Source organism: Capricornis sumatraensis, chromosome 11 (genome assembly GCF_032405125.1).
Source record: "Capricornis sumatraensis isolate serow.1 chromosome 11, serow.2, whole genome shotgun sequence".
Classification (NCBI taxonomy): domain Eukaryota; kingdom Metazoa; phylum Chordata; class Mammalia; order Artiodactyla; family Bovidae; genus Capricornis; species Capricornis sumatraensis.
This window is the reverse complement of record NC_091079.1, coordinates 50198238-50213138: the sequence shown is the minus strand read 5'-3', so window position 1 is coordinate 50213138 and position 14901 is coordinate 50198238. Positions and strand designations below refer to the sequence as shown.

General features: G+C 36.0%; 1 protein-coding gene across 1 annotated transcript in view; it reads right to left on the bottom strand.

Moving 5' to 3' along the window:
* The window catches only part of MCMDC2 (minichromosome maintenance domain containing 2), a 35475-nt gene extending 21313 nt beyond the window's left edge, over nucleotides 1–14162 (bottom strand). Inside the window, exons 1-8 of the mRNA XM_068984033.1 lie at nucleotides 14069–14162; nucleotides 13852–13982; nucleotides 13714–13773; nucleotides 11462–11657; nucleotides 10193–10315; nucleotides 9970–10074; nucleotides 7471–7596; nucleotides 4717–4954 (exon numbers count right to left, since the gene is read on the bottom strand). Coding sequence (XP_068840134.1) covers nucleotides 4717–4954; nucleotides 7471–7596; nucleotides 9970–10074; nucleotides 10193–10315; nucleotides 11462–11657; nucleotides 13714–13773; nucleotides 13852–13982; nucleotides 14069–14162 — 1073 coding nt within the window. The remainder of the gene's footprint in view (nucleotides 1–4716; nucleotides 4955–7470; nucleotides 7597–9969; nucleotides 10075–10192; nucleotides 10316–11461; nucleotides 11658–13713; nucleotides 13774–13851; nucleotides 13983–14068) is intronic.
* Between the last annotated feature and the right edge of the window lie 739 nt (nucleotides 14163–14901).

The following is a 14901-nucleotide window of genomic DNA, read 5'->3' as shown; positions in this document are numbered from 1 at the left end:
ATATGTTGGAACAGGTTGTTCCATGTCCAGTTCTAACTGTTGCTTCCTGACCTGCATACAGGTTTCTCAAGAGGCAGGTCAGGTGGTCTGGTATTTCCATCTCTTTCAGAATTTTCCACAGTTTATTGTGGTCCACACAGTCAAAGGCTTTGGCATAGTCAATAAAGCAGAAATAGATGTGTGTTTTTTTTTTTTTTTTAACTCTCTGGCTTTTTCGATGATCTAGCAGATGTTGGCAATTTAATCTCTGGTTCTTCTGCCTTTTCTAAAACCAGCTTGAACATCTGGAAGTTCATGGTTCACGTATTGCTGAAGCCTGGCTTGCAGAATTTTGAGCATTACTTTGCTAGCATGTGAGATGAGTGCAATTGTGCTGTAGTTTGAGCATTCTTTGGCATTGCCTTTCTTTGGGATTGGAATGAAAACTGACCTTTTCCAGTCCTGTGGCCGCTGCTGAGTTTTCCAAATTTGCTGGCATATTGAGTGCAGCACTTTCACAGCATCATCTTTTAGCTCAACTGGCATTCATCACCTCCACTAGCTTTGTTCATAGTGATGCTTCCTAAGGCCCACTTGACTTCACATTCCAAGATGTCTGGCTTTAGGTGAGTGATCACACCATTGTGATTATCTGGGTCATGAAGATCTTTTTTGTACAGTTCTTCTGTGTATTCTTGCCACCTCTTCTTAATATCTTCTGCTTCTGTTAGGTCCATACCATTTCTGTCCTTTATCAAGCCCATCTTTGCATGAAATCTCTGATTTTCTTGAAGAGATCTCTAGTCTTTCACTTTCTATTGATTTCCTCTATTTCTTTGCAATGATCACTGAGGAAGGCTTTCTTATCTCTCTTTGCTCTTCTTTGGAACTCTGCATTCAAATGGGTATATCTTTCCTTTTCTCCTTTGCTTTTTGCTTCTCTTTTCACTGCTATTTGTAAGGCCTCCTCAGACAGCCATTTTGCTTTTTTGCATTTCTTTTTCTTAGGTTGGTCTTGCTCCCTGTCTCCTGTACAATGTCACGAACCTCCGTCCATACTTAATCAGGCACTCTATTAGATCTAGTCCCTTAAATCTATTTCTCACTTCCATTGTATAATAGTTGGGGGTTTGATTTAGGTCATACCTGAATGGTCTAGTGGTTTTCCCTACTTTCTTCAATTTAAGTCTGAATTTGGCTAAGGAGTTCATGATCTGAGCCACAGTCAGCTCCTGGTCTTGTTTTTGCTGACTGCCTTCTCCATCTTTGGCTGCAAAGAATATAATCAATCTGATTTCAGTGTTGACCATCCAGTGATGTCCATGTGTAGAGTCTTCTCTTGTGTTGTCGGGAGAGGGTGTTTGCTATGACCAGTGCGTTCTCTTGGCAAAACTCTATTAGCTTTTGCCCTGCTTCATTCTGTACTCCAAGGACAAATTTGCCTGTTATTCCAGGTGTTTCTTGACTTCCTACTTTTGCATTCCAGTCCCCTATAGTGAAAAGGACATCTTTTGGGGGTGTTAGTTCTAAAAGGTCTTGTAAGTCTTCATAGAACCGTTCAACTTCAGCTTCTTCAGCATTACTGGTCGAGGCATAGACTTGGATTACTGTGATATTGAATGGTTTGCCTCTGAAACGAACAGAGATCATTCTATCATTTTTGAGATTGCATCCAAGTACTGCATTTTGGACTCTTTTGTTTACTATAATGGCTACTCCATTTCTTCTAAGGGATTCTTGCCCACAGTAGTAGATATAATGGTCATCTGAGTTAAATTCACCCATTCCAGTCCATTTTAGTTTGCCGATTCCTAAAATGTTGATGTTCACTCTTGTCATCTCCTGTTTGACCACTTTCAATTTGCCTTGACTCATGGACCTCACATTCCAGGTTCCTATGCAATATTGCTCTTTATAGCAACATACCTTGCTTCCATCACCAATCACATCCACAAATGGGTGTTGTTTTTACTTTCTCTGTCTCTTCATTCTTTATTTACCCACTGATCTCCATTAGCATACTGGGCACCTACCAACTTGGGGAGTTGATGTTTCAGTGTCCTATCTTTTTGCCTTTTCGTACTATTCATGGGGTTCTCAAGGCAAGAATACTGAAGTGGTTTGCCATTCCCTTCTCCAGTGGACCACATTTTGTCAGAACTCTCCACCACGAACCGTCTGTCTTGGGTGGCCCTACACGGCATGGCTCATAGTTTCATTGAGTTAGACAAGGCTGTGGTCCATGTGATTAGATTGGTTAGTTTTCTTCGATTGTGGTTTTCAGTCTGTCTGCCTCTGATAGAGAAGGATAAGAGGCTTATGGAAGCTTCCTGATGGGATAGAGGGAGGGGGAACTGGGTCTCCAGTTGAACAGCATCAAAAATACCAAATACTTAGTAATCAACAAATTATGTGCATGACTTTTGCAATTTACTGAAAGGAGTTAAGATTTAAATAAATGGAGATATATACCATATTCATGGATTGGAAGACTGAACATTGTTAAGATGTAAATTCTCCCCAAAATTGATTTATAAGTTAAAAGCAGTTCCAGTCAAAATCCTTAAAGGCTTTTTTGGTGTGATGGAGATTGGTAGTAACATATGGATTCTAAACTTTTTAAGAAAATGCAAAGCACCTAGAATAGTGAAAACAAATCTTAAAAATGAAGAATAAATTGCACTACCTGATTCAAAACTTAATATAGAGCTACAACAATCAAGAATATGAGGCATCATCATAGACAAACAAGTCAAAAAAGCACAAAAGAAAGTCCAAATAGATGTATACCCAATTAAACTGAATACCTAAATTTATAACCATATAACCAGTTTAACAGATTTTCAATACTGGTACCACAGCAATTCAATGGGGAAAGGAAAGTTTTTGCAACAAATAGTATGGAAAAGTTTGATAAATGCATAGGAAAAACATTAATCTTGATTCCTACCTATCATATATACAAGGTATATACAGAAACTGACTTGGAATAAATAACAGACCTATTGTAAGAGTTCAACCTATATGCTCCTAGAAGAAAACATAGAAGAATATTTTCATGACCTTGAGGTAGGCAGAGACTTATTAAACAGAAACCAGAAAACACTGAACATAAAAGAAAATAATAATCAAAACTAAAAGGTCTGCTCATCAAATATATCTTTAAGAAAAAATATACAAACTATTTTTGTACCTGGAAGAAAAGTTTCATGATACATGTGTGACAATGGATGTGCATTCAGAACTCCATTTAAAAGTGAGCAAACAACTTGACACTTCATAAAATAAGATGAGTAGCAAATAAGCACATGAAGAAGATTTCAAATCAATAGCCATCAGGGAAATGCAACTTAGAAATGTAATGAGATACCATTTCACACACACTAGTATGGCTAAATTGAGAAAGACTGACAATACTGGATGTTGGTGAGGATAGAAACATCTGGAACCCTACCTCGTTGGCTGGAATGTAAAATTGCACAACCACTTTGAAAAACTGTTTGGCACTTTCTTATAAAGTTACATACACCTACCTTATGACACAGCAATTCCACTCCTAGATATTTATTCAAGACAAAGAAAACACAAGTCTACAAAAAGACTTGTACAAGAGAGGTTTATTGCAGCTTTATTTATATAGTCAAAACATGCAAAACCCAAATGTCCCTCACTAGGGAAATGGAGAAACAAATTCTGGGGCATTTATATAATGGAACACGACTCATCAATAAAAACAAGTGAACTTCTGACACACACACAACAGGGCCAATCTCAAAAACATGCTGAGCAAAAGAGATTAGATCCCAAAGAGGCTGTACTGTGTGATTCTATTTATACAAAATTCAAGAACAGGAAAATTAACTTATGGTGACAGAAATCACCTGTGGAAATAGGAATTAACTGAGAGAATAAAGGAACTTTCCAAAGTGATGGAAAATGGAAATGTTTCATATCTTATTGAGGTGATGGCTATAGGAATGCACATATCTGTCAAGATTCATCAAACTGCATACTTAAGATCTTATTACTGCACTTTATTTATGTAAATCTTACCTAAAAAACAAAACACTAAATCTCTCATACAGCCCCAAATACTACAGGAAAAGGTTAATGACAAACAGAAAGAGAGACAAGGGCTTTAATTTACAGAGGTATCACAAATAAACAAGAAATAAGCAGATTAATTTAAAAATGGACAATGGTCACAGTGTTCATAGAAAAATAATAAAGTGTTTAATAAATTCTAAATGATGCTAAAACTTACTTCTAGTTAAAGAAATGAAAATTAAAATAAAATACCAGTTTCCACCTATCAGAGGGCCAAATTTAAAAGCCTAATAATACCCAGTATTGGTGAGACTGTTAAACAAATATTCTGATGCTCATTAATGGAAGATTAAATTGGTGCAATCTGTGGCAGTTAGCACTATATTTACGTTATCATTTAATTTTTATTTTAGCAAAACATCATCTATCCAATTAAGTTAGAGCTAATTGGACTTTTATTTTTTTAATTAAATTTTTTATAAATTTGTTTTTGCCTTATAATTGCACATACTATATTAATATATGAAGTTCATTCCTAGGTTTTTGAACATTTAAGTAAACTTTTTAAAAAGAGTACCTGCTAGTGGGGAGCAATTTATATCAGATAAATTCTAAATATCTGTCTTATAATAATCTTTATGGAAAAGATTTATGCAATCTGTGATCAATTTGTAATGGCATATATTTTACCTGTCTATGAGTAGAGTATCACTTGTTACAATTAAAATATCCAAGCAATTTTCCAGTTCCTTGTTACGGTCACTTGTCTGTACTAGACTCATCAGCAAACAGAGCTTGAGCAAATTGTAAGTCCCAGGAGGAACAATCTGTGATGCAAAGATGTTGGCAAGTATGGCTGTAAACTTCCAGCATGAGCTGGAAGTCAGAGAGAGGAGACACCTGAAATTGTCACTAATTCCTGAAGGAACTGAAAGTAAATATTAATACACATATTAAAAAGGGCTTTAAAACAAGCAAATGGTATACAGACATCTAATTCCATTAATCTAAAATATGAAATTGCAGTTCTTTTAATGATGCCACATTCAAAGTAATACAATGATAATAAATTATAATCGGAGGTCACTCTGGTTTATCATTCTACCCAAGGAACATAATAAAAGGATGCACACCCTGTGTGCCCACATAGATTGCCTGTGGGTTGCAAGTAAATTCCTCATTTTTTCCTTTTAAGACCAATGTGAGCAAAGTCAGATCATGAGGCTCCTGTATTGCAGTGTTTACTTTATATTTCTGTGTTCAAAACAGTATCACATTTAGTGAGGGCTAAAAAGCAGAACTGAATATTCTGCTTTAGGGAGGGCTAAAGTCAGTTCTGAATATTCATTGGAAGGACTGATGCTGAAGCTGAAACTCTAACACTTTGGCCACCTGATGCGAAGAACTGACTCATTTGAAAAGACCCTCATGCTAGAAAAGATTGAAGGCAGAAGGAGAAAGGGATGACGCAGGATGAGATGGTTGGATGGCATCACCGACCCGACGGACATGAGTCGGAGTAAGCTCCGGGAGTTGGTGGTGGACAGGGAAGCCTGATGTACTGCAGCCCATGGGGTCCCAAAGAGCCAGACACAACTGAGTGACTGAAATGAACTGAACTGAAAAAGCAGAACGGGATATATTTGAATGTTCCTGTTAAAAGGGAAGATTTATACCCTACTAATTTAACATAGACTGTAACATTCTAGACCTTCTCCACTCCCTTATTCTGTCCAACTCCTGAAAAGGATGAGCAATTTAATCCAATGGGTCAGTTTGGGAAAAGCTGTGCACATATAACTCAGTCCCTTTCTCTTTCCTCTTGGGCTGTCATCACGGAGCAATGATTTCTTCTATTCAGCCATGTCCATGGACCAAGGGAGGCCTACCTAGAGTAGGTCTTGTCACATTTAGGTGGTTAAATCTGCCTAATTCTAGAGTTTAGCAGGAGAAAGCACACTTCACCTACATATAAGTCATGTTCTGCTACCAAATCAGTAAATTTTAAAACATTTCAGAGCAGAAAATACTGAAAGGATCTTTAAAATGTCCATTGTTCATTAATGCTTTCTTTCTTCAATATTTTTATTCTTTTAATAAGTTTTTCTCTTCAAAGTAAGCAGAGGTGTCTAGAATTCATTGTATTTAAATTCAACTTGAAAGAAAGTGGAAGTGCTAGCTGCTCAGTAGTAAGCAACTCTTTGTGACCCCAGAGACTATAGCCCACCAGGCTCCTCTGTCCATGGAATTCTCCAGGCAAGAATACTGGAATGAGTAGCCATTCCCTTTTCCAGGGGATCTTCCTCACCTAGGGATCGAACCCAGGTCTCCCACATTGCAGGCAGATTCTTTACCATCTAAGCCACCAGGGAAGCCCTAAATTCAACACTGGCCTCTGTTATTCTAGATAGCTATCTCAGTTCAGTTCAGTTCAGTCACTCAGTTGTGTCCGACTCTTTGCAACCTCATGGACTGCAGCATGCCAGGCCTCTCTGTCCATCGCTAACTCCCGGAGTTTTCTCAAACTCATGTCCATTGAGTTGGTGATGCCATCCAGCCATCTCATCCTCTGTCGTCCCCTTCTCTTCCTGCCTTCAATCTTTCCCAGCATCAGGGTCTTTTCAAATTAGTCAGCTCTTTGCATCAGGTGGCCAAAGTATTGGAGTTTCAGCTTCACCATTGGTCCTTCCAATGAATACCCAGGAATCATTTCCTTTAGTATAGATTGGTTGGATCTCCTTGCAGTCCAAGGGACTCTCAAGAGTCTTCTCTAATACCACAGTTCAAAAGCTATCTAGTGATTTAAAAAAATCTATTATTCAAGATTTAACTAGCTTGTCTTACATTTAGATATTTGTTTGCCAGAGTAGATCTGCTCTTCACTTTTGGTTACTTAGTGCTTAATTAAGTTGGAAGAAAATTATCAGTAATAAAGCAGATATTTTGGCCCCCAACTGCCTTTGCCTCTTGTCTTATTTCTCGACTGGCTAAAAACTCAGATGCAGAAGAGGATGCCATTTTATCCAGCTCTTTTTCTCAACCACGACAAGTTATTTAGCATTGCCTTAGCTAGAAAACAAAGGTAAGAAAACTTTTAGATTACTCTTTGACTCCTGGCATCTTAAAACGTTCTTCTCATTGGAAATTATTTTTTTTTAATTCTAAATAGAGTTTAGCCAAAAGAAAAGAATCATTCCTAAGTTTCCACATTATCCTGCTTTATTTCCTTCATAGCATTTATTATCTGAAATTGTCTTATTAATTAGTTTAGATTTATTCACTATCTACCATATGGTTTAAGGGTGGGAATCTTGACTGTCCTGATCACAGCTCTATCCCTAGTGTTTTGAAGAGTGTACAGCACACAGGCAGCCAATACTTATCTCCTGAACGAGGCTTTAAACTTGCAAGTATTGTTAAAAATGATATTAACATTTTCCTTACCTTTTGGAATGCAAAAAGTGATACTATTTGCTTCTACACAGACAGCAGTCTGTGATGTTTTTACACAGGTTGGAATTCCAATAACCTTATACTCATTTCCTATATTCATTTTATTCACTGATTCATCTAAAATTATTCAAGACAAAAGAAAATATGTGTTTACTGAATGAAACTTTTACTGATGATATGGTTCAAAGATCTAAAACCAGTAACAATTTAATAGTTCAGTTAGCTGCTAAATATTTACTTTTGTTTAGTATAACATGCATTTGAGTGACATGAATAATGTAAATTGAGGTAATTTTACTGCTGATAAGTTTTGATACATCATTTTGAGCTAGTGATGAGAGTTGACTTCAAGAAGTATGTGGCATAGCAACTAAACAGTCTCCTATAATATAGTCAAGAGGCAAAACAGGACAACTTCGTTTAAATGAAGCATGTTTCCATTAAATAACAAAAATGTTAATAAAAGACTTTATAAGTAATAATTTTATTTGGGAAGAAAATTATTTTTAAAAGTATTATGTACTGTCTATAATAGACAAGGTACTTTTACACACACTATGTAATTATAAACTTTAATACAAATATTGTTATCCCCATTTTATATATGAAGAAACCAAGAGGTTAAGTGACTTATACAAGGCTAAAGTAGTTAAGTACTTAGTCATTCAGTCCTGTCCAACTCTTTGTGACCCCATGGACTGTAGCCTGCCAGGCTCCTTTGTCCATGGGGATTCTCCAGGCAAGAATATTGGAGTGGGTTGCCATGCCCTCCTCCAGGGGATCTTCCCAACCCAGGGATCAAACCCAGGTCTCCCGTATTGCACGTGGATTCTTACCGTCTGAGCTACCAGGGAAGCCCAAGTAGTTAAGTAGCCGAATTGAAATTCCCATCTGGGTCTGCTCCTGTCTAAAGTCTACCCACAAGACACTTTACTAGGTTCCTCTCACCTTTACAGATTGAGCAAAGCCTTTGCACAAGTTCAAAATTTATTCTGAAAAACTAAAAAATCTTGATCCTCCATTACACAGTTATAATTTGGATGGTTGTAAAGCTGTGAAAGAAAAGCTTACAGGCAGGAGCAAGGATTAACCTCCCTCTGTGAGTAAACAGTAATCTCTGTTTCTCCCTCTCTGTTCTTTCTCTCTCTCTCTCTAGCTCCAGAGAATATATTGGTAAACCCTGTAGACCTAGATGGGAAGAATCAGGCCCAAGACTTAAGAAAATAAAAACCCCAAACCAAATAAACAAACCAACACTCCCTCTTCCCCTACCCCCCTCAAACCTCTGAAAGATACAGTATGAATTACAAAGGGAAAATTAAACAAACAATTTTTTAGCTGTTCCCTGGACTCAGAGTTTGGTGAATGTATCCTGAGGTCAAGAAAGGATCAAGAGGAAGGCTAGGAGACTGGGAAGTCTGGGTATCTCTTCTGATAATCCCCAAAGGCCTCCTTTTATTAATTTAATTTTTAAAAATTCACTTGGGTTCTATTAAAAGTTTATTTGAAGAAAGAGTTTTCTACTAAAATATATGTTGGATAGTCACTTATATTTCTATATTGTAATGTATGGCTTGTATTTAGCAGAATTAAGTAGTTAAAATAATAGACTTTGCAGCTAGAATGCCTGAGTTTGAATCATGTCTATGTCATGTGCTAGCTGTGTAACCTTGGAAAAGTTATTTAACTCCTCTGTGCATCCATTTCCACACTGTAAGTGGAGACAACAATTGAAAGAGTTGAGAGTTGCTCTGATTAAATGAGTTAATATATGTAAAAGTGTCTGGCACACAATACTTGGTATTGAAAATTATAGTCATTTGGGCTTACATGCCTGCCTTGTCTTTGTCAAGCCACGGTGAAAAGAATTCTTGTTTGAGTCTCTACTTTCCAAAACTCTTGAGTTCCCTACACATGGTTGCATCCAAAATCTCTCTTTAAAAACAGTTTAATTCTTCCAATTTTAGCCCAAGAAAAGAGGCTGAACCCATCTTCATTTTCACAATTCTGGCTTCTTAATGAAGACTCACTCTTCCCTGGGTGATTGATACTGATAATGATTTCCTCCTTTATTGGAGAATCTTTCTACTCACAGGTCTTAACCCATGGAGTTCATTCATTTATTGAATGAATTTACTTACTAAATTGTTACTATGTGCAGTAAAAATTCACACCCTACCTCATGAACATTATATTTTAAAACATTAATACTTACATAAGACATACACACACAATAATGGGAGATTATTACTGTAAATAACTGTCACCCTGAGATTTACCATAGTGCTTCATAGCATGTACTAATCTTTTTAAGTGAATGTTATGTGACTGAATAAATAATTGGTACATTAGCTGTACATGACTCTCAAATACTCAAGAAAGAGAAGATATATGATTATCAAGCTATACAAGTACCATGTATAAATACCATGTTTATACCATGTATAGCAAGCATAAAGTCAAGTACATTTTAGTGCAAACAGGTCTTACCTCTGAGGAATACTGTAAGAGATTGAAACCTAAATGGCTGGTTGTTACAATATCCTTGAAAAGCATGAAGTGACTTTGCAGTAATTATTTCAACTATCTGTTTATCTGAACGCAAAAAGCAAAAAAGAATTAGTTATTAGGATATATATTCAATTTAATTTCTACATTAAAATATCAGACATTATTTTAAAAATTATAATTATAAAACATAAATGCATTTTACCACCAAGTACTCTAAATTTTCTGTCTTCTTGAAGTGAAGATGAACATAGATTACACAAAAAGTCATTTCTTACTGTTGCAGATTCTGTAGCACCAGGTACATGCACTCTTATATACTGAAATCCTGAAAGAAAACAGAGTTAAGCTATATTTGCCTTCAGATTTAGCTTTCTATTTTCAATCCTTTGGTCATGTCATGAAGTCGCTCAGTCGTGTCCGACTCTTTGCGACCCATGGACTGTAGCCTACCAGGCTCCTCCCTCCATGGGATTCTCTAGGCAAGAGTACTGGAGTAGATTGCCATTTTCAGTCCTTTAAAATGAATCTAATTCAACATATAATTAAATTGGGTTTGGATGTGAGTTCACAGCAGTTCAATGGCATTTTTTGTCAGGCACTGTGCTAAGGCACTGGTTTTATGGATATTTAAACGCACAATTTCAATAGGTGGTGAACAAAAACAGACAATTTCAATACAAAGTGTTCAGAGAGAAGACAGGAGGGGCAACCAACCCAATGAGAGGTGGGGATGAATGGAAAAGTTGTCCTGGAGAAAGACTGAATGGCGCTAAGCCAAAGGGTTGAGAGAGGACATTACGTGGAGAGGGAACACCATGAACAGCTCTGAAATTGTGTGAGAGAACAAGTACATCAGCAACACAAGTACACCTATTAAATTATAGAGGAGAGATGGGGAAGAAAGAATGAATTTCAAGGTTATACAAAGTAGAATTGCAAACATTGTGAAAGTCACTCAGGTGCGACTCTTTGCAACCCCATGGACTGTATATTTCATGGAATTCTTCAAGCCAGAATACTGGAGTGGGGTAGCATTTCCCTCCTCCAGGGGATCTTCCCAACCCAGGGATCGAACCCAGGTCTCCCACATTGCGGGCAGATTCTTTACCAGTTGAGCTATGAGGGAAGCTCTTATAAACATTGAAAGTGAAAGTCAAGTTGCTCACTCAAGTCTGACTCTTTGCTACCCTATGGACGGTAGCCTGCCAAGCTCCTCCATCCATGGGATTTTCCAAGCAAGGATACTGGAGTGGGTTGTCATTTCCTTCTCCAGGGGAACTTCCAGACCCAGGGATTGAACCCAGGTCTCCCACACTGCAGGCAGACTCCTTACCATCTGAGCCACCAAGGAAGCCTAGGAGACACCAAATTTTATCCCATTCTTCTCATGCTATGAATGTTTCATAACTAATTATAAACATGATTTAAGATTAAACAGTAAATTATTTTGATTTTACATTTTAATATTTACCTTTTGAAAGAGGGCATGCTTCATCTGAACAAAGAAATCTTGCACCTTGTGTATATTTGGTTACAGTTGTCATTGCAATCACAATTCCTTCCATCGTATAAAATCTTTGAGATGTATAATCACGTGGAAACTCACAAAGATCAAGACAATAACTTGGCAGAGGAGGTAAATGTGTTAACTTCAGCACTATATTAATCTAATAAGAACATAAAAAATAGTATTAAAAAGTGCAGATCCAATTGGACTTGCATTACAATATAGTAAATATATTTGTAGGGTAAGTCAAATAAATGATTTGTTAGTATTAGGAACCAACCTTTTGAGCATTAAGAGAAAAGATATTTAAATGTAAAATTAAAATGCAAAATCCTTATAATCTGATATTTTAATTAAAAGTATTATGAACTATTATCTTTCTTTAAAAATATACATTTCTGTAGAAAATAAAATTTTGTAAAGAAATTATCTTGCAATTAAAATTTAAAAAATAAAATCAGGGAAAAGTTAAAAAAAATATATATATATATACACACATTTCCTCACCATTCCCTGAAAAACTTATTTATAAAACAATGACAACCTCATAGCAATAAATACTTCTAATGCCCAGATCTCTAAATATAATTTCTCACTGAAAGGAACCAGAGCTCCTTAGGAAAAATGGCTAGTTTCAGGTCTGGGGCAGAAAATACACTAATGAAATGTATCGAAAGGAAATAAGAACAAACTTTAAGAAGTTCCCAGTGACCAAAGTTAGAGAATATAAACTTAAAAAAAAATGACAAAGATTCACTGAAACATATCAGATATATTTAAAAATTCATGTATTAATAGCTCCTCATAATTTAAAAATGGAAAAGCAAACAGAAAATATTGTTCATCATTGGAAGCTACTATATTTCAACTTATCACTCCAAAAATTTATAAATGGAAAGAATCAAACATTTCTTCTGCTTTTCCTGTACAAATTGTATTGCAAGGTAATTAAACAGTTGATGACAGAAAAACTTCTCTTGCAGGATAATTTTAGGTAATAAACATTGAAAGTTTTCTAAAATCTGGAAAATCACAATTTTGCAACTCCTAATGAAATAACGGAATCTAGGCAATGATTCAGGAGATCCAGGTTCGATCCCTTGGAGAAGATCCCCTGGAGAAGGCAGTAGCAACTGGCTTCAGTCTTCTTGCCTAGAGAATTCCATGGACAGAGGAGTCTGGCAGGCATGAGGTTGCAATGAGTCAGACACGACCAAGTGACTAACACACACACAGGCAATGATTATCAATGACTGTAAAAACTGAGGTGAAAGCTGATGGTAAACTGTGATTTGGAGGGGTCAGACTGACATCATCTGCACCCACCAATTAATGTGGCATTGCTAAAAGTGGGACCACAGAGAGGGCACTTCTACTGTAGGGCAGTATGAAACATGTGACACTATACTCTATTCTTGTCAAAATGAGTTGAATTTGAATCTAAGCAAGTATAATATTTAGAAGCAACTGCTATTTTTCAGAAATATGGGGTCTAGGGAATAAGTTAAATACCACATGAGCATAATCAGACAAGCCCAGATTATAAGACATTTTACAGGACAACTAAAAAAGCTTCTTCAAAAATTCAATGGCATAAAAAGGAGGGGAAGGAAACGCCTCTAGATCAAAAAAGACATGGTGAGATATAAGAACCAATTATAATGTGTACATCTTGTTTTGATCTTGACTTGAACAAATCAGCTATGAGAGATTCTTGAGAACCCCAGTTGGGCAAATTTAAATCTGGGCTGGACAGGATATTAGACGATACTAAGAAATTACTGGTTTTTGTAAGGGGTAATAGTGTCATTGTGGTTATAAAAGAAAAATGTTCACAATTTTTGGAGGTTGATACATACCGAAGTATGTAGCGGTGAAATATCAAATGTATTTTAAAGATTTGCCTTAAAATATTTCAGGAAAAAACTGATGATGCAGGTATAGCAAACTATTGCAAACTATTAAACCTGAGCAATAGATAATACGGCAGTTCATTGTATTATTCTGTTTATTTTAGGGTATGTTTGAAATATTTTATTATTAAAATGCTTAATATTATAAGTGATAATGCAGGAAGTAAAGATGTATATGTAGTCCATTGAACTTTGAAAAAATGTTTTAATACAAAATATATTTTAATATAAAAATATTTATTTACAAGTTATCCTGAAAGTACTGTACCTCAGTTTTCTTTGTTAAATTTAACTAAAACTTACTTGGGTTTCAGTCTGCAACTGTCCAATTAGTGAGAGAGTCTTAACAGCAATATAACAGACCTGTGATTTCAAACAAGAAAACCAAAGAAGTTATGGAAGATTCCATGTGGCATAAAATTATTTCTTTCTTTAACTTACTGATTGAAAAACTTGAGCAGCTTTTAAAGGCTGGTGTAAAATGTGATTTCCAAGTTCAGCATCCAATTCAACAATATCAGAGGGATTTATTAAAACATTGAATCGATAGACAGCATAACTTTGTTTCGAATCTGTAAAAATACACAAATTTGAAGTTAGTTATATGTAGGACTTTATTTTAAAGTTTCTAAAATAAAGTCACCTTTGCTGAACATACCATTGTAGTATTTGCAATCATCTATGAACTTCTGGAGGCCTCCACTTCTGTCAAGATAGATAAGGGCTGCCTCTTTCATTTTTAGATTTGACATTTTCTTCTAGTTAATGATTCTTCTCTTTTACTAATGCTTAAATCACAATTGCTAGTGAAGACTACAGAGACTGATACTCAGAAAATATGAGAACACCTAGAAATAAAATAAAATTTACATTTAAGGATATACAATAAAACTGTTTACACTATTAAAGGTAAAACTGAGAGTGAAATAAAGTGAGGTAAAATTTCCAACTTAAAAAAATTCCTAGGAGTTCCCTAGCAGCCTAGTGGTTTGGATTCTGAGCTTTCACTGCCTTGATGCAGGTTTAATCCCTGGTCAGGGAACTGAGATCCCACAAGCTGAGCAGTGCAGAAAAATCCTACCCAAAGGGAAACCACACTTCGGCTTCTTTTGCCAAATGATATTTTATTCAAGACTAGGTTATGAAATTCTTCACAAGACTGCAAATTTAAGAACAGGATCCTCAAATGTCTCTTTACAGAGTAAGTATACCAAAATACACCTGTTGAAAAAAATATTAGATAATGAGGTCCTAGCCTAAGGGATCTGAAAACCTGGTTGTAAATCCAGAGTTTTCTAGTTGCTGTGGGGAAATCACTTGACCTCTCTTGGCTAAGTATCTTCACCTGTAGGAAATTAAGGTGTTGTATTAGATGATAAGGCCTCTTCCTCCTTTACATTTTGTATCAGTGACCAACATAAAACATTAAACCATAGCAATGAGAGTGGAATACATAAAATTAATTTAAAGATAGATAGCAAACAAAAATTG